General features: G+C 34.5%; 2 protein-coding genes and 1 long non-coding RNA gene across 3 annotated transcripts; all 3 read left to right on the top strand.

Annotated features, from left to right (window-relative positions):
* The first annotated feature begins 218 nt into the window (after nucleotides 1-218).
* Nucleotides 219-1,356, top strand: LOC131618264 (uncharacterized). The gene is made up of 3 exons (XR_009288778.1): nucleotides 219-431; nucleotides 743-813; nucleotides 1,018-1,356. It is a non-coding gene; the product is annotated as an uncharacterized LOC131618264 (long non-coding RNA).
* A 2,425-nt stretch (nucleotides 1,357-3,781) lies between these two features.
* Nucleotides 3,782-7,327, top strand: LOC131616523 (cyclic nucleotide-gated ion channel 1-like). The gene is made up of 7 exons (XM_058887879.1): nucleotides 3,782-4,781; nucleotides 4,918-5,130; nucleotides 5,221-5,525; nucleotides 5,612-5,723; nucleotides 6,016-6,252; nucleotides 6,343-6,722; nucleotides 6,800-7,327. Exons 1-7 carry the CDS (start codon nucleotides 4,320-4,322, stop codon nucleotides 7,101-7,103), a joined length of 2,013 nt encoding a protein of 670 aa, XP_058743862.1. The 5' UTR covers nucleotides 3,782-4,319; the 3' UTR covers nucleotides 7,104-7,327.
* A 4,526-nt stretch (nucleotides 7,328-11,853) lies between these two features.
* Nucleotides 11,854-15,512, top strand: LOC131616522 (putative cyclic nucleotide-gated ion channel 13). The gene is made up of 8 exons (XM_058887877.1): nucleotides 11,854-12,367; nucleotides 12,453-12,951; nucleotides 13,080-13,292; nucleotides 13,378-13,685; nucleotides 13,759-13,870; nucleotides 14,160-14,396; nucleotides 14,492-14,889; nucleotides 14,969-15,512. The coding sequence occupies exons 1-8, from the start codon at nucleotides 12,336-12,338 to the stop codon at nucleotides 15,273-15,275; spliced, it is 2,106 nt and encodes a 701-aa protein (XP_058743860.1). The 5' UTR covers nucleotides 11,854-12,335; the 3' UTR covers nucleotides 15,276-15,512.
* The last annotated feature ends 4,395 nt before the right edge of the window (nucleotides 15,513-19,907 follow it).

The following is a 19,907-nucleotide window of genomic DNA, read 5'->3' as shown; positions in this document are numbered from 1 at the left end:
CGAATTAATAGCGCAAAAAGCACATTTAGTATTATCCAAAGCCAAAACAATAGAGAATTTCTTTGCCAACCTCCCTACCTTCTAGTCCACCTCTGGTGAAAACCCCATACTACCCCTGACTTCGGAAATGCATTTTCGAAATGCAAGAAAAAGGTGTTTTCGGAGATGCATCTCCGAAAACGCCTTTTTTTTTTGAAAAAGTTGTCTTATTTCGGAAGTTCATTTCCGAAAACAGCATTTCGGAAGTGAACTTCCGAAATACTGCGCGTTCTGCAGATTTATTAAAACACTCCCCCTCCCCCATTCATTTACCCTAACTCAAATCAAAAACAAGCAAAGGCGAAAATTTGTGCAAACACACTTCCAAGGCTGCATCAAGGCTCCAATCACATTGCTATACAACATTCAAAAGCCCACAAATCACTCAATTTGTAAGTTTTAAATTTGTTAGATTCATTATTCAAATGCATGTTATTTAGGGTTTCAATTGCATAAATGATATATGGACTGGTTGTTAGTAGTATTTAGGTTGTTTAGAAGCTTTTTGAATTGGTTTTATGTTTGATTTTGGGGTCTGCCATGGAAGTTTCAGAAAACCCCATCGCAGGGATGTTTCGGAAGTTCATTTCCAAAAACACCTCCATCCCAGTTTTCGGAAATGAACTTCCGAATTGTATCAGAAGTTCAAATTTTTTAGTTTTTTATTTTGTCTCGCATATTAATCGATTTCAATTGTTTACAGGAACATGTCAGGCAACCAACCAGCACGCATCAGACAGGGTAGGGAGACCCAGACTGCGTCAGCTACACAGGGTAGGGAGTGTCCATTTTAATTTGCAAGTACTTTATTTTTAACGCCTTTGTTTATTGTGCCTGTTTCTTTGAAGTTTGTGTGCATGCGTTCTGCTTCACCTCCTTTGTTCTTTAATGACTTGTCCGTTTCCCAAGCGTTTTTGTCCCCTTTCTTCTTTTATAAAAGGAGGTCTCATGGACCTTTCTTTCTTCATTTTTACGCAGGAATGGGTGGCGCTAAGGGAAAAAAGGAGGTGAAGGAGAAGAAGAAGGTTTCGACCGGCTCTACTTCTCGTTCCCAGGGGGCCCGGGGCCCGGATGCTCAAGCTCAACTATCTGGCGTGAGAGTCGTGGTTGATGCTGATGGTTCTGAGACTGAGTGGGATGAGGATTGGTATCAGTATCTTCATTCGGAGGAGTTCGCTCGTCGGGCAGAATAATGTGTTTTTGTTTTGTTTGATGTGTATTTTGTAACGCTCGTCGGGCAGAATAACGTGTTTTTGTTTTGTTTGACGTGTTTTGTTTTGTTTTGTTTTGATTTCGGATTGTATCTTTCGCACAGTGTTTTTGGATTTTATTTATCATATTAGTATTTTCTGTTTATATGTCGCTTATTTTATTTGCCGTTTGCGTTTAATTAAAATGCGAGACTGTTTAAGAAAAAACATAAAAAAAAACACAGTTTCTGCAAAATTCGGAAATGAACATCCGAATTCACCCCCATGAGGTGTTTTCGGAAGTTCATCTCCGAAGACACCCCCCATGAGGTGTTTTCGGAGATGCACTTCCGAATTATGAAAATTTTTTAAAAAAAAAAGCGCTTCGGAAGTTCATTTCCGAAGCAGGGGTATTTTCGGATTTTCGCTGGGGGTGACCCCCATAGAGAGGTGGCTAAAGAAATTTTCAAACAATATTCCTATGAACTAAAAGATCCTTAGTTGGAAGCCTATTAATAAAAAGCCTCCAACCAAAAGCTTTAATTTTGAAAGGGACCTCCATCTTCCAAATCAAGGCTAAAGCATTATCATATTTATTAGGCGGACCATACGGAAAAAAATCTTCCGCATAAAAGATATATAACAAGAGGCCAACAAAAAAATCCATCCGCGGTTAGATCCAAAAAATATCATCCTTCCTCTCTAAAACCCCTCCAAATCCATCAATGAATTAATTGTCCGCAGTTTTTTATGAGAGAATAAATAGTATAATTTTCTCTTAAATAGTGATGCTATGATCTAAGCGAGGAAACATTCCTGCAAGAGAGCTAAAGTAAGACAAAGTCTATATGCAAGTAACAGATAAGTGAGGTGTGTTCGCTCCGGTCAATGAATATTTCCGAGAATGTTATTGAATAATTAATTGTGATGTTCCTATTTAAATATTCTCCAGAATATTCCTAAGAGCATAGCACATCAAAATTGCTTCTACATTCATTATCTGCAGTCTTTGCTTCTTTTATTTTGAAATGACAAGTTAATTATCTATAATATTATCGAGAAGGATCGTTAGTTTCTTTTTTAAAGTAGACAAAGATCACGTGGGATTGCATAATTGTAAACTTTGCTATTTTTTCTTTCTTTATTTCTTTTCTATTAATTCTTTTTACTTCTTATCTACTTTTTCATGTCCATTCTCATAAATCAAACACCCTGTGTAGGTCATTGTGTAGAGAGACAATCAAACAAGCCATAGAAATGATGCAAAATAAAAGTCATAAAGTGGAGAAAAAAACAAAAGATGATGTTGAAAGCTTAGATTCTTTTCAGATTCATATCATTGATGGAAATGATACTCTTTTTTTTTTTTTTCCTTATTGTAGAAATGATTCTATAAATTATTCTGCTATTATCCATTATAAGACTGTAGAGATTAAAATAAAATATATATTTTGATTTAATTGAATGTGTAGTTTTAGGTAGGGGTGGCAAAACGGGCCGCCCGCCCCGCCCGCCGCCCGCCCCGCCTTATGCCCGCCAAAAAACGAGCGGGGCGGGCATGCCCGCCAAGTAAAATGGGCATCAAAATCATGCTCGCCCCGCCAAGATGGCGGGTTGGCGGGCGGCGGGCTTACCCGCCTATTTTTATTTATATTTTTTTAATAGATTAATATGCATTTTTTTACCTTTTAATTAAACTTTTCACTTATTTTTTAAAACAATTTTTTATAAAAGTAATTTTTTAACAAATTTACTCTAAAAAATATTACATATATCTATAAATAAATGTATAAAATAAACCATCAAGAATTGCAATTACTAGAATTAACTAAAAAATAGTGAGTTTTGGAGGAGGAGCGGGTTTTGGCGAGCGGCGGGCTTTGGCGGGGCGGGTATGGCGGGCGGCGGGTTTTGGCGGGGCGGACTTTGGCGAGCGGCGAGCCTAAAATCCCAACCCAACCCGCCAAATTTTGGCGGGTGCGCGGGCCCCGGCCCGTTTTGCCACCCCTAGTTTTAGGGTTTTGAATAGGAGTGTTCGGAAAGGATTGAATTTAAAAATTATTATAATAAAATCCAAATCAAAGACAGAAAAACAATAGGTTGATTTGGGTTGTGTTGTTTGGATAAACTAACAAAATTATAAAGAAATTAAAAAAATATATATTTATGAAAATTAATTTTTTATAATAAAATAATAAAAATATAATATTAATAGTGTTAAATTATAAATATTAGACTAGCAATTTTTTCATAATAAATTCAAAAATATCTAACAAAATAATAATAACATAAAGACTTTTAAATTTATAATTAGTCACTTAAGTTAAGTTAGTATGATAAAAAATATGCTTTATAATTCTATATTCTGTTAACACAATACACTAATAAAATTGATTAAAATTATATATAAATTTTTCAAATGCAATTTAACAATTTAGACTTACAAAATATTACACAAACAAACAAAGATAATTCTTCTTTTGGAGATGTTCTTTTAGATTAAGAACACTCTTATGGTTTATTTTTATATGATTGACAACACAGTAAATGCCACTAACTTCAGCCATAAAAGAAGAACAGTACAACAACAACAACAACAAAATTTGTGGACATGGTGAACAATGTCACAATAATGATGAATAGAGCCGTTGGTACTATAAACTCTTACACTGGTTGGGACCTTTTCGACAAAACAAGTGTGCAAATGATTCCAATGTGGAACAACAACCAAACAATGAAGAGGGCCAAAAATATATCAGTTCAATACGTACCATCGACACCTCTGAAAAAACGTGTCTGTGTTAAACTTTTCACCGATATTTATGATTTTTTAAATTATTATCAGTGTCATCGTGTTAGTGTCAGATCGTGTTTAGGTATAGTTGCTTCGTAGAGTTCAAGAGATGGTAACAGTTATGATAGCAAAAAATAAGAATAATCAGAAAGACAACAATCATGATGTATGTAGAAAATAGTGGTCATGTATTTTAGTTATGTGCCGTACGAAGTTACTTAAAGCACTTGCACTTCACACATTTGTCTAAAAGCATAGTAAATAATACTCTCTCTGAATGCTGAAGAAGTTCAATCATGATGAGTCCAAAGGAAAAGAAACTTGTGAGGTTTGTGAGAAAATCTAAACCAAGTATTAGTCCTGCGAAAAACAATGAACCGTCGAAAAAACCAGCTTCTTGGTGGAGTGTACTTGATCCACAAGGTCCACTGCTTCAAAAATGGAACAAGATCTTTGTGATAACATGTGTCATGGCAGTGTCGATGGATCCGCTGTTCTTTTACATCCCTGTGATTGATGATGAGAAAAAGTGCCTTGGTTTGAGTGGAACATTGAAGATTACTGCGAGTGTTCTTCGCACGTTTTTCGATCTTTTCTACATTCTTCGTATAGTGTTTCAGTTTCGAACTGGGTTTATTGCTCCTTCTTCGAGCGCATTTGGAAGGGGCGAGCACGTTGTTGATCCTTGGGCTATAGCAGTGAGATACTTGAGTTCTCATTTCATCATTGATATTCTATCAATTCTTCCACTTCCCCAGGTATCAGAACTCAAAGTGCTTTTTTGATTTACTTAAGGACTAATCAAAAGTGAAAAGTACTTATTGAGAAATTCAGTTTCTTAAGTCATAAATGTACTAAAAAGTGATTTTTTTTTTGTTAATAATGTGTTATTAGATGGTGATTTTGGCTATGATTCCAATTCCACAATGTTCAGTTCCATATAGAGCAAAGGAATGGTTGAAGTACACAATAATAACACAGTATGCGCCGAGACTTTTGCGAATCTATCCGCTGTTCAAAGAAGTAACAAGCACTTCTGGTATACTGACTGAGACAGCATGGGCTGGAGCTGCTTATAATCTTTTTCTTTATATGCTAGCAAGTCATGTAAGCTTAAAATTTTGTTACTTTTTTCTCAAGCAACTAATTTTTGTATGTTTGTTGTTATTATTATTGATATTATGTGTGGCATACTAGGTGGTTGGAGCTTTTTGGTATTTGTTTTCGATAGAATCAGAGTTGCGGTGTTGGCGCAAACGGTTGAGGAATACTGGACTTTTTGATGATTCCTATTTGAGCTGTGGATGGGTTAATGCGACAGTTTTATCGCTTCTCAGCAACTCTACTACTTGTCCTTTCAAAGAACCTGATGATATCATTGATCCAACAGTTTTTGATTTTGGAATATTTATAGATGGTCTAAAGTCTCGTGTCGTCAGTTCGACTACAGACTTTCGTCATAAGTTCTTCTACTGTTTTTGGTGGGGTTTCCGCAATTTAAGGTTGGTCATTGATTTTCTCTACTATTGGCTCTATATGTATAAGGTTCACATTTTAAAAGTCGAATTTTGTTGTTGTTTTTTTGCAGTTCTGTTGGACAGAACTTGAAAACAAGCACTTATATTGGGGAGATAATCTTCGCGATCTTCATCGCCGTCTATGGATTGGTTCTATTCGCATTTCTAATTGGAAACATGCAGGTAACCCTTACTGAGGAAGGACTCTGAGATGATATCAGAGATAAGGGTGGGAATAAGTCATACCGACATGAGTTTAGTTTATGACTTAGTGTCAGGTTCATGTCAAGTCAGACCTTTTTTAAAATAGACCGGACCGAAATTTTTTAGAAACCTATTTAACTGAAAATTTCATGCGATAGGCCATCAAAAACTTAAGACGACCCTATTCATGAGTCTTTCTTCTATTGGAAAATTAATGACGTTTTCTGATGAAGTAAAAGATTATAGATTGTGTTGTTGATTCTTGTGACAGAAATATCTACAATCTACAACTGTTAGAGTTGAAGAGATGAGAGTCAAGAGGAGGGATGCTGAACATTGGATGCGCCACCGTAAGCTACCGGAGCACATGAAGAAAAGAATTCGACGGTATGAACAATACAAATGGCAAGAAAATCGAGGTGTTGAAGAGGAGAGGTTGATTCGCAACCTCCCTAAAGATCTCAGAAGAGACATAAAGAGACATCTTTGCTTAGATTTGCTTAAAAAAGTTGGTATCATATGCATAATAATCTCTCATTTTTCACTTTTCTTTCTTTCTCCACTTAATTTGTTTTTCCATGTGATGAACATTTGATAGGTGCCAATTTTTGGCAAAATGGATAAACAGTTGCTGGATGCAATGTATGATAAACTCAAACCAGTCCTTTACACCGAGAAAAGTTATGTTGTTCGCGAAGGTGATCCGGTGGACGAAATGCTCTTCATCATGCGCGGAAAACTTGCGACCACAACCGGTATCTTTAACTCGTGGGAGCTTAAGTCTGGTGATTTTTGTGGAGAGGAGCTTCTAACATGGGCATGGGATCCTACCACTTCCTCTAACTTACCTATTTCAACTAGCACTGTGGAAACTCTTTCAGATGTTGAAGCTTTTGCTATCATGCCTGATGACTTGAAGATTCTTGCTTTTCAATTTCGCCGTCTTATTAGCAGAAAACAAATTCAGCACAATTTTAGGTAAGGCTTGAAAAAATGTTACACTATATTAGCATGAAAAAAGAAGACAAACCTTATTGAGTACACTGTTTGAGCAGGTGTTGTTCATTGCAATGGAGGGCATGGGGAGCGCGGTTCATACAAGTAATATGGCGTCGATATAAAGAAAAAAAGGCTCAGAAAGCATTGCGTGAAGCGGAAGGACAACAAAATGCTTGTGAAAATGAGAAAGAGTGTTCACCAAGCTTTGTTGCCACCATGTATGTACGAAAGTTTGCATCTAATGCATTAAGGCATATAAGAAGTGGCAAAAGAGTGACGGAGACGCAGACGCAGACAAATAGATTGCTACCACTCATGCCTAAGAAACCAGCTGAGCCAGATTTCATTACTCAAAAGTAGTAAGAGTGTGTTGTAGAAGTAGTTTTGTTTTCAAGTTTAGTTTTTTAGTAAACCAGACTCAAGAAGTGTGCATAGTTAAAATCATTGATGTTGGTCTGTTTGAGAATTTGTAAGACTAAGTATGTGTGCATATATGTGTAAATAAAGAAAGTGTGTAAGAATGTATAAAAGCACTTACAGCACTTTTCACATTGTATAAAATCATAATAAGTACTCTCACTGAATGCTGAAGAAGTTCAATCATAATGAGTCCAAAGGAAAAGAAATTTGTGAGGTTTGTACTATATACTTTCAAGTTTCAACCATGTTATTCAATTATCATCACATGTGTTGTTGTTTCAGTTTCTACAATTCATTTTCTTTTGCATCAAGTGATTCCTTTTTTAAAGCAGAAAAAGATATCACACAAGTTTTTTCTTTCTTTCTTCATGATCCTATTTTTTATATCAAAATATATATTAACCAAACTTTACCAAAATAGTTTTAGAAAGAAATTATATTAAAAAGTAAAAATAAAATGAAAACACCAATACTACGATATGGTGTAAAAATCTAATATAGTAATATCATTTTTCGTACTGATATTATGGATCTAAGGGAGGAAATATCCCTGCAAGACACTATAAAGCCAAAGTAAGGGAGGAAATATCCCTGCAAGACACTATGAAGCCAAAATAAGACAAAGTTTGTATGCAAATTACTTACAGAGACATGTGTTCGCTCCGGTCAATGAATATTTCCACCGCAGTCATCTCTGAGAACGTCATTGAATAAGTGTGATGTTCCTATTTAAATATTGCTTCTACATTCATTATCGGCATGTAGGGTTGTTAAAAAAATTTAAGAATTGAACCGAACCACCTAACTCAATCGAATTGAATTGAATTGAAATTAAATCCGAAACGAACTGAAACTAAATTCGTATTGAACCAAAACTGAAAATAAAAAATACTTAAAGCAAGTTAAAATTTTATAAAAAATAAATGAAAAATAGCTTGGCAGGTCGGTTTAGAAAAAATTGTCTTCTAATGGTTCGGTAAAGTTCGAAACGGTATACCAAACTATTAATTTTGGTCCAATTTGATTCTTAGTAAATTAAAACGGTTCGATTCAATTCGAACGAATTTTTACTATAATTTAATTCGGTTCAGTTGAGTTTTCTCACAGCATCATGCAAAGCCCTATCTGCATGCATATGCATGTTAGTTTCTTGTAATAACGCCAGGGTAGTTTCTGTGATGCGCCAACCTATTCAGTCGATGTGGACACACCATACATTCTCTGTATTAAATTATGGATTTGAAATCTTTGCTTCTTTTATTTTGATATGATAAGTTAATTATCTATAATATGATCGAGAAGGATCGTTAATCTTTTTCTAAAGCAGAAAAAGATATCGCATATATCACGTGGGATTGCATAATTGTAAACTTTGCTATTTTTTTCTTTCTTTCTTTCTTTGTGACCCTTATTTTTCCTTCATTCTTTCTTTTCTATTAATTCTTTTTACTTTTTCATGTCGATTCTCATAAATCAAGCACGCTGGGTAGGTCATTGTGTAGAGAGACAATCAAACAAGTAATGGAAATGTTGCATAACAAAGGTCATAAAGTGGAGAAGAAAACAAAAGATTATGTGGAAAGCCTAGATTCTTTTTAGATTTTTATCATTGATGGAAATGATACTTTTTTCTTACTGTAGAAATGATCCTATAAATTATTCTGTTATAATCCATTATAAGACTATAAGGATTAAAATAAAATATATATTTTGATTTGAGAAAGAAAAAAAACACAGATACACATATGCTATCAACCAATCACGACCATATTAAGTGTCAAATCACACTGTTATTTTTATTTTTAAAAAAGTTATGTGACATAGGATTGATGAATCCTAATTAAATGACAGTGTAAAATTATTTTACACTGTCAGTATACTACCTTTAACTTCTTTTGATTTAATTGAATTTGTAGTTTTACGGTTTTAAATAGGAGTGTTCGGGTAGGATTGAATTTAAAAATTATTATGATAAGACAAAGAAAAATAATAGGTTGATTTGAGTTGGATTGTTCGGAAAAACTAACAAAATTTTAAAGAAATTAAAATAAATTATTTATGAAAATTAATTATTTATAATTATATATTAAAAATATAGTATTAATATTGTTAAATTGTAAATATTAGACTAGCAATTTTTTTATAATAGATTAGAAAATATCTAATAAGAAAAATAATAAAATAAAGACTTTTAAATTTATAATTAATCACTTAAGTTAGTATGATAAAAAATGTGTTTTATAGTTCTATGATCAGTTAACACAATAGACTAACAATTTTTTAATATCAAATTAAAATAGCAACATTTCATTTTATTTTCTTAAGTTGAATGTTAGATAGTAATTTTTATGATAATTAATCATAATTTGTTCAATTAGATGGATTTGCGGATTGAATAGGTATATGAGCAATATCATTCCTTTAATGTTTGGTTGGATCTTTTAATCTTTAATAACATTTTCAATGGATGGTTGATTGTATTGAAAGTAATTCCTTGTGCCGAAGCAGGTTGCTTCTTCTTGGGAAACAATCTCATATCATGGTTCAGCAAGAAAGAAAATTGTGTCTCTATATCTACTGCTGAAGCTGAGTACATAGCGGCTGGTAGCAGCTGTTCTCAATTGATGTGGATGAAGCAGATACTAACTGAATACAATGTCACTCAGAATGTCATGACATTGTAGTGTGATAATCTCAGTGCTATAAACATATCCAAGAATCCTATTCAGCATAGCAGAACCAAACATATTGATATCAGACAACACTTCATAAGAGAACTTGCAGAAGACAAAGTGATTTGCTTGGAACATGTGTCAACTGAACTTCAGCTAGCTGGCATATTTACCAAAGCTCTTGATGCTACACAATTTGAGAACTTGAGAAGCAAGTTAGGAATATGTATCCATGAGGAATTATAGCAATCAAACCAGCTAGGAAATAAGGTGTTGGTCAGGTTAAATAATCAATTAGTGACGTGGTTGCTGATTGTGAAAGACCTTAAATTCACCTCTCAGTTTTTATTTTCATCACAAGTTCAAACCCTACTCTCACAGAGAAGTTGAGAAAGAAGCCAATCAAGATGATGACACTGATAAAAGATGATGTAGATGCTGAACTCAACAGCTCTGAGTCTGAAGACTGAAGCAGCTGTTTCTGGTGATTTTTTTGGATTTTAATAATTTTTGGTTTAATTCTGGCATGTACTTAATTGTATAACAAGGTTGCTTTGGCAACATTTCTGACAAAAAGGGGGAGTAGTGTAATGTCACCCCAGGACACCAACAACAATTTTTTTTTCTTTTTGGTACTGTTGAATGAAGTTGTATTTTGGAGGTCTACTTCTACAGTTTATTTTCGTAGTTAGTAGTGTTGCTGCATGAGGAAGTATTGGTTTGTGTGATGTGATGGTATGATGTGGTAGTGTAGTCTGTTTGATAGTTGTAGCAGTAGTATAACTATGCATGCTGACTGGTGTGGCAGTGTAGTATACTTAATGATTGCTTGATGGTAGCTGTAGTTGTATTAGCTATTCCTGCAGGTGTGGTTGACTGGTTGTGTGCTCTAGTTGTGTGTTGTGTGTTTTTTCCTGCTGCAAAGATTCTCTGATAATGTGGTGACATGTTATTTTAGCCAAAAATTTATCAAAGAGGGGAGTTTGTAGATGCTTTTAAATTGGCTGTATTTTGTGGTAAAACATTCCTATGTGTATGTGATGTCTTGACTAATGTCATGACACACTATGTGTGGAATTGTGCAGGATTGTATGGTTGAGCTAATACATGTTTTTGTTGGATGTCATGCTCGATGTCATGACATCAGTATCTAACAGCAGTAGCTGTTATATTTTAGCTGTTATGTTTCCTATTTATCTCAGGCTACAATTTAGGAAACTATATATTTTGTGATGTATGATTTGCGCTAAAATATCTCGTACTACAACATATGAGAACACCCTGATGATGTGGAAATTATGTTAACTTAGTTAACCCTAATTTATGTTTGGAAGGCCCAAGACTTAAGTGCTGCCTATAAGAAGACTGCTAATCCTACTTTCAGAGGCAGAGGTTTTGAGCGTGAAGATTATTGTGATGTCTGTGTATTCACGTGTGTCCTAGTGTTTTTCTTGTAATCAAAACAATTGTCTCTCTGATGGTTGTATTGGAATATGGTGTTTTTGAGTTGTAATTGTTTTGTCACTCTAAGCTTTTAAGCATGAGTGATATGTCTCTTGATTGAAGCTTTGAAGCGAAATTAAGATTTGTTTGAAGTGTGTCTTCATCCTAATTTATTTGTCATTGTTGTTAGTATCACTGCTGTGATTGAGGGGAGTGAGTAGGGACTCAGGTCTAGCAAAGATCTACTCAAATTTATATTGGAATGGGTTTTTGAAGATTTTGAAAGGTTTACACAAATAGTTCAAATATAATTTTTGTAGTTAAAATAATTTTAAAAATTAAAAATACATTAATAATAAAATTATTTTTTCAGTTTAAACAAATTTTCTTTTTAAAATTATGCTAAATTTTTTTCTATATTTAAAAGAAAATCACTTAGATTAAGAACACTTTTATCGTTCATTGTTATATGATTGACAACACAGTAAATACCACTAACTTCAGCCATAAAAAAAAGAGCAGTACAAGTAACAACAACAAATTGTGGACATAGTGAACAATGTCATAATAATGATGAATAGAGCCGTTGGTACTATAAACTCTTACACCGGTGGGAATGAACATTAACTACACAACAATTAAATGGGACCTTTTCGACAAAACAAGTGTGTAAATGATTACAATGTGGAACAACAACCAAACAATGAAGAGGGCCAAAATATATAAGTTCAATACGATATTATCGACATCTCTGAAAAAAACGTGCCCGTGTTGTTCTTTGTCTTGATATTTATGATTATATTTAATTTATTTATTTTTTAAATTATTATCAGTGTCATCGTGTTAGTGACAGATCGTGTTCAGGTATAGTTGCATCATAGAGTTCAAGAGATGGCAACAATTATGAAAGCAAAAAAAAAGAATAATCAGAAAGACAACAATCATGATGTATGTAGAAAATAGTGCTCTATGAAGTTACTTAAAGCACTTGCACTTGTCACATTTGTATAAAAGCATAATAAATAATACTCTCTCTGAATGCTGAAGAAGTTCAAACATGATGAGTCCAAAGGAAAAGAAATTTGTGAGGTTTGTACAATTCATTTTCTTTTGCATCAAGTGATTCTATTTCTATATGATAATGATACTTTACTCACTTTATATTTTTGTTCAGATTTGAAGATTGGAAATCAGAATCATCATCTTTTAATATTTCACAATATGAGTCTTCAATTGATGGATTTGAAAAAAGAAAATCTAAACCAAGTTTTAGTCCTGCGAAAAACAATGAACTGTCGGAAAAACCAGCTTCTTGGTGGAGTGTACTTGATCCACAAGGTCCACTGCTTCAAAAATGGAACAAGATCTTTGTCATAACATGTGTCATGGCAGTGTCGATGGATCCGCTGTTCTTTTACATCCCTGTGATTGATGATGAGAAAAAGTGTCTTGGTATGAGTGGAACACTGAAGATTACTGCGAGTGTTCTTCGCACGTTTTTCGATCTTTTCTACATTCTTCGGATAGTGTTTCAGTTTCGAACCGGGTTTATTATTCCTTCTTCGCGCGTGTTTGGAAGGGGCGAGCACGTTGTTGATCCTTGGGCTATAGCAGTTAGATACTTGAGTTCTCATTTCATCCTTGATATTCTATCAATTCTTCCACTTCCTCAGGTATCAGAACTTGAAGTGCTTTTTTTAATTACTTAAGGACTAATCACAAGTGAAAAGTACTTATTGAGAATTCAGTTTCTTATGTCATATATGTACTAAAAAGTGATTTTTTAATAATGTGTTATTAGATGGTGATTTTGGCTATGATTCCAATTAGACAATGCTCAGTTCCATATATAGCAAAGGATTGGTTGAAGTATACAATAATAACACAGTACGCGCCGAGACTTTTGCGAATCTATCCGTTGTTCAAAGAAGTAACAAGCACTTCTGGTATACTGACTGAGACAGCATGGGCAGGAGCTGCTTACAATCTTTTTCTTTATATGCTAGCAAGTCATGTAAGCTTAAAATTTTGTTACTTTTGTCACAAGCAACTAGTTTTTGTATGTTGCTTGTTATTAATATTATGCAAAATTTATGTAGGTGGTTGGAGCTTTTTGGTATTTGTTTTCGATAGAATCAGAGTTGCGGTGTTGGCGCAGACGATTGAAGAATACTGGATTTTCTTATAATCCCTCCTACTTGAGCTGTGACCGGGTTAATTCGACTGTTTTTTTGCTTCTCAGCAACTCTACTATTTGTCCTTTCAAAGAACCTGATGATATCATTGATCCAACAGTTTTTGATTTTGGAATATTTATAGATGGTCTAAAGTCTGGTGTCGTCAGTTCGACTACAGACTTTCATCATAAATTCTTCTACTGTTTTTGGTGGGGTTTGCGCAATTTAAGGTTGGTCATTGATTTTCTCTACTATTGGCTCCATATGTAAGGTTCACATTTAAGAAGTTGAATTTTTTTGCAGTTCTGTTGGGCAGAACCTGAAGACAAGCACTTATATTGGGGAGATAATCTTTGCGATCTTCATCGCCGTCTTTGGATTGGTTCTATTCGCATTACTTATTGGAAACATGCAGGTAATCCTTAGTAAGAAGGACTCTGAGGTGATATCAGAGAGATAAGGGTGGGAATAAGTCATACCGACATGAGTTTATGACTTAGTGTCAGGTTCATGTCAAGTCAGACCTTGTTTAAAATAGACCAGACCGAAGTTTTTTAGAAACCTATTTAACTGAAAATTTCATGCGATAGGCCATCAAAAACTTAAGACGACCTATTCACGAGTCTTTCTTCTATTGAAAAATTAATGACTTTTTCTAATGAAGTAAAAGATTATAGATTGTGATGTGTTGATTCTTGTGACAGAAATATCTACAATCTACAACTGTTAGAGTTGAAGAGATGAGAATCAAAAGGAGGGATGCAGAACAATGGATGTGCCACCGTATGCTACCGGAGTACATGAAGCAAAGAATTCGACGGTATGAGCAATACAAATGGCAAGAAAATCGAGGTGTTGAAGAGGAGACGTTGATTCGCAACCTCCCTAAAGATCTCAGAAGAGACATAAAGAGACATCTTTGCTTAGATTTGCTTAAAAAGGTTGGTATCATATGCATAATAATCTCATTTTTCACTTCGAATTTTCTTTCTCCACTTAACTAGACTTGTTTTTACATGTAATGAACTTTTGATAGGTGCCGATTTTTGGAAACATGGATAAACAGTTGCTGGATGCAATGTGTGATAAACTCAAACCAGTCCTTTATACTGAGAAAAGTTACGTTGTTCGCGAAGGTGATCCGGTGGACGAAATGCTCTTCATCATGCGCGGAAAACTTGCGACCGCCACAACAAATGGTGGAAGGACCGGTTTCTTTAACTCGTCGGAGCTCAAGTCTGGTGATTTTTGTGGGGAGGAGCTTCTAACATGGGCATTGGATCCTACCACTTCCTCTAACTTACCTATTTCAACTAGTACTGTGGAAACTCTTTCAGAAGTTGAAGCTTTTGCTCTCATGCATGATGACTTGAAGATCGTTGCTTCTCAATTTCGCCGTCTTATTAACAGAAAACAACTCCAACACACTTTCAGGTAAGGCTTGATATGTTTTTTCACCTTTGATGCATGCATCAATACATTTTCATGAAAAAATGTTACACTGTTTGAGCAGGTTCTATTCATTGCAATGGAGGACATGGGGAGCGCGGTTCATACAAGTAATATGGCGTCGATATAGAGAAAAAAGGGCTCAGAAAGCATTGCGTGAAGCAGAAGAAGGACAACAAATTGCTTGTGAAAATGAGGAAGAGTGTTCACCAAGCTTTGTTTCCACCATGTATGTAAGAAAATTTGCATCTAATGCATTAAGGAATGTAAGAAGTGGCAAAAGAGTGACGGAGACGCAGCCGCAGACAAAAAGATTGCTACCACTCTTGCCTAAGAAACCAGCTGAGCCAGATTTCATTACTCAAAAGTAGTAAGAGTGTGTTGTAGAAGTAGTTTTCTTTTCAAGTTTAGTTTTTTAGTAAACCAAACTCAAGAATTGTTATCTATAGTTAATGATGTTGGTCTATTTGAGAATTTGTAAAACTATGTATATTTGCATATATGTGTAAATACAGAATGTGTGTGAGAATGTGTATGATAAAATTCATGATATGAATAAAGGGAAGAAAGGTTTCTTTGCAGTCAAAATTGATTTAACGAAAGCCTATGATAAAAACAATTGGGAGTATATCTAGAATATTCTTATGGAGATAGGGCTGCCTGACAATATGAAGAACCTTATTATGCATGGTGTAACCAGTGTTGAGATGAACATTAATTGGAATGGCAGTCGTAGTGATTATTTTCGGCCTCAACGTGGCATTCGACAACGAGATTCAATCTCGCCGTATTTATTTGTTCTCTGTATGAACAAGCTCTCCCACTTAATCGATTATGAAGTGCGAAATAATAAATGGAAACCATTTCGTATTGGGAGGAATGGTGTGCACATCTCCCATTTAATGTTTGCAGATGATCTTCTACTCTTTGGAGATTATGAATCAGTCTTGTATCATGAAATTAGGCTATAAGATCATTAACCAAGAGCCTGACTTATGGTGCAAGGTCCTTAGAGGGAAATATGATATCAATAATTTGTTGGGTCGTGTGAAAGCTAGGAGTACCGATTCTAATATGTGGAAGTCCATTGTGAAAACAAGTCCAAAACTGATAGAGAGTGGCAGATGGATGATTGGAGATGGCACGATGATTAAGGCGTGGAGTGATAGATGGCTGTTGGAGGACAAGTGCATAGATGAGTATAATTTAAATATTCCTACTGAGATTATGGATGCTATTGCTCGTGATCTGGTCGACACAGATGGAAACTCGAACTGGCAGCTGATGGATGCTTGGCTTCCTTCGAACTTAAAGCTTTGTATCAATGCTACCTTGCCTCCGATGGTGGATAACGAAGACGATATGTTTATGATTGAAAGTGACGAGGATGGATCATTCTCTGTGAAAATGATGTATTGTAAATTGATGCAGGAAGGGACTGTTAATGGTAATAAAATTTGGAAACATCTTTGGTCCATGAAGGTACCGAAAAAGGTGAGAAGCTTCATTTGGATTCTCATGCATGATAGGTTGCTAACCAATTTTAGATTGAGCATGTGGGGGCTTGGCAGTGCTAGTTGTAATCTCTGTGGCAATGTTTGTGAATCCACACTCCATGTACTGCGCGATTGCCGTATAGCTCAAAGGATTTGGGATAATAAAGCCACGAAGACGATGAGTGGGCCTTCAAGTCTGGAGTATCAAATACTTCATTTGATGGCTACTATGGATTCCGCGGAGATCGTTTATGCGTGCAGGGAAACTAATGGTTGCGCGAATGCGCTTGCTAACGAAGGAAGACGCTTGCAAGAAGATTGCAAAACTTATTGGAATCCTCCTGATTTTGTGATGAACAATATGAAGGAGGACTTAGATGGTGTTCTTGTTGTTAGATCGGTTGTTCCGTAGTTTTTGTTTTTTGGGCTTAGGCTCTCACTATTACCAAAAAAAAAAAATATATCATTATTACAAATCGGCAAATATATTTTGAAATCTGGTTTATAACCATTTTTGGTCTCTCAATTTTAATATTTCTTTAACTTTTAGTTCTCCATTTCAAAAATTATCTTTTTGATCCTTCAACTTTACCTATTTTAGAATTTTGTTAGTCTGCCTTCAATTTTGCCCCCCTGACTTTCTCATTAATGACGTGACAGTGCTGCTATTAGAGTCGAGTCAAATTTTATTTCATTTTTTATTTTGTAAATTATTAATATCTTTTCATATTCCATTTTAATGTAAAATTAGGGTAGTTTAAATATGCAAAATAATAATATTTCCCTAATCCTCCATTTCTAGGAAAAAAAACGAAGAACCCTAATTCTCATTCTCTTCAATCACACCGTTGTTGTTTAAACACTATTTTTGCTCATTTGAATCCAAGCTCAATCACCATCTATCACACCTGCAACTCAACATTTGCTTCTTGGGAATTGAAGTTCGTGAAGATGAGCAAGGGACGTTTGGATAACATTAAAGAAGTGAAGTTTTGTTTAAGGTATGTTTTGTTGTCCCCTTTGAAGTCTCACCATGTTCCACTTGTTTGGTTGATTCAGTCGTATGATGTGGTCCACCATGATTTTTCCATGAAAACTTGTGGTCCTAGTTGTTTTCTTGTTTTATTCATATGTTGTGGCCAACCATGATTATTTAATTTTAAGTTGTGGTCCCATTAAATGTTAATTTATACCATTGTTTTTCGATAATTCTCAGGCCGACTAAGAATCATAAGGTTAAGTTAAGAATACATTATAAGGGGAGATTAATTCATGAATATGTTAAGTGGTATGTTGATAGGGATGTATCTGAGATGAATTAGAAGTGGGGTGTGGATTACGTGTCATACATGGTTTTCGAGAGTTTTTTTAAAAGTGAAGGTTATAAAGACACAAGGTGTGTGTGGTATTAGAACCTTAAGTTCAACTTTTCTCATGATTTTAGACCCTTGAATAATGATAGTGATGTGTTGCAGTTTGCCAAAGATATCATAGGGTTTGAGGTTTTTATATATATATATATATATATATATATATATATATATATATATATATATATATATATATATATATATATATATATATATATATATATATATATATATATATATATATATATATATATATATATATATATATAGGGGACGACTCAAGTGAGAACACTTGGTTATTATGAGAAATGAGAACAATGAATCACGACCATTAAATTTTGATTTTGTTGGTTTCAATGGACTGGATTGGTTTATCTTTCTATGTTAAAGTTAATGATGATTGTAATGTTGCTGATGAGCATAATGTTGAAGTTAATGAAAAACATGTTCAAGAAATGAGTGGTGATTCTAAGGTTGTTGGTGAGCATAATGTTGAAGTTAATGATGAACATGTTAAAAAAATGTGATGATGGTAATGCTGGTGATGAGCATAATGTTAAAGTTAATGATGAACATGTTGAAGAAGGATTTGATGAGGATTATCTTGTAATTGAGGATAATGAGTTTCCCTTTAGTGAAGAATCCGAGGAGATAGACTGGACTAAAGTTTCTAATGGCAGCAAATAAAAAGTATGGGTTGGTATGGAACATGAAGAATGTGAAGATTTTGTTCATTTGTCCGCCCCTTCTAGAAGTGATGATGATGAAGATGTGGTTAAATTTTTAACTTATAAAATTGATGATGGAGTGAAATTTCATTTAGGGATGATGTTTACCAACAAGAAGATGATAAGGGATGCTATAAGAATTATGGAATGGAAAATAAAAAATAATGTGCTCATTAAGAAGAATGATTTTAAAAGGATGTTGATTCAATGTATGGTTGGTTGGAAGTTTTATGTGAGATTTAGTAAAAGGAATAGGCAGGAGTATTGGAAAATATTCAGTTTTGTTGATGATCATACATGCCACAGGATTGCACATAATAGGAACGCGAAGACTAAGTGACTTGCAATTTTTTTTTGCAAATATCCTTAGACATGGTATTTATATTAAACTAGTAGGGCTTATAGGTGAATCTATTCAGAGGTGGAGAGTGAAATTATCACAAGATCATGCATATAGGGTAAAAAGAAAGGCAATGTAATTGATTCATGGTGCTGAAATTGATCAATTCAACCATTTGAGAAGTTATGCAAAAGAGTTATTGAAGTCAAATCCCAATATCATTGTGGTTATACAATATCCTGGAAGCAATGGCAGACATGTTTTGAAAGGATTTATATCTATTTAGAGATTTGCAAGGAAGGATTGACAAAGACATGTAGGACATTTATAGATTTAGATGCTTGCTTTTTGAAAGGGGAATATGGTGGTCAATTAATGGTAGAAGTAGGCAGGAATGGTAACAATCAAATCTTTCCAATTTCATATGATGTTGTTGAAGCTGAGATCAAAGACTTGTGGGAGTGGTTCTTACACCTTCTTCTGGAAGATTTAGAGGCATTCAATCAGATATCTTATGCACTTATTTCTGATCAACAAAAGGTATTATCTTATATAAATTGTTTATGGTTGTGTCTTATTTTGATTACATCTATTTATATTTTGATAGGGACCAGTTTCTGCAGTTCAAGGTATTAGTACCTATGTTGAGAAGAGATTGCGTGTAAAGCATCTATATGATAATTGGAAGAAGAAGTACTCTGATTAGGATTTTAAAAAGGTCATGTGGGCAACACCTAGGACAACTACAATACCAACATGAAACATGCAAAGAACGAAAGCTTTAAATGAAGGTGCAGACATGTTTGAAACCCCTACATAACTTTGGAGCAGATCACACTTAAGACATATAGAAAGTGTGATATGTAGGTAAAAACATGTGTGAGGCCTTTAACAAGGCAATATTGGAGCATAAAGACAAACCTATACTTACTTTATTGGAGGTGATCAAACATTGCATAACAATAAGGATAATCAACCATAAGGAGCATTGCATAGATACAATTGAGGTATATGTCCTAGAATCCAATTGGTCATTGAGAAGAATAAAAAACAGGCAGAGGGGTGAACT

The sequence above is a fragment of the Vicia villosa genome, linkage group LG7 (assembly GCF_029867415.1).
Source record: "Vicia villosa cultivar HV-30 ecotype Madison, WI linkage group LG7, Vvil1.0, whole genome shotgun sequence".
NCBI lineage: Eukaryota > Viridiplantae > Streptophyta > Magnoliopsida > Fabales > Fabaceae > Vicia > Vicia villosa.
This window is presented reverse-complemented; position numbering and strand designations above follow the sequence as displayed.

Excerpts from the sequence above, each read along its gene's own strand:
- LOC131616523 (XM_058887879.1), top strand. The coding sequence starts at position 4,320 with ATGATGAGTCCAAAGGAAAAGAAACTTGTGAGGTTTGTGAGAAAATCT. Across the intron at positions 5,724-6,015 it reads TTCTAATTGGAAACATGCAG|AAATATCTACAATCTACAAC; the intron begins GTAACCCTTACT and ends TTCTTGTGACAG. Across the intron at positions 6,723-6,799 it reads CAAATTCAGCACAATTTTAG|GTGTTGTTCATTGCAATGGA; the intron begins GTAAGGCTTGAA and ends CTGTTTGAGCAG.
- LOC131616522 (XM_058887877.1), top strand. The coding sequence starts at position 12,336 with ATGATGAGTCCAAAGGAAAAGAAATTTGTGAG. Across the intron at positions 13,686-13,758 it reads TGGGGTTTGCGCAATTTAAG|TTCTGTTGGGCAGAACCTGA; the intron begins GTTGGTCATTGA and ends ATTTTTTTGCAG. Across the intron at positions 13,871-14,159 it reads TACTTATTGGAAACATGCAG|AAATATCTACAATCTACAAC; the intron begins GTAATCCTTAGT and ends TTCTTGTGACAG.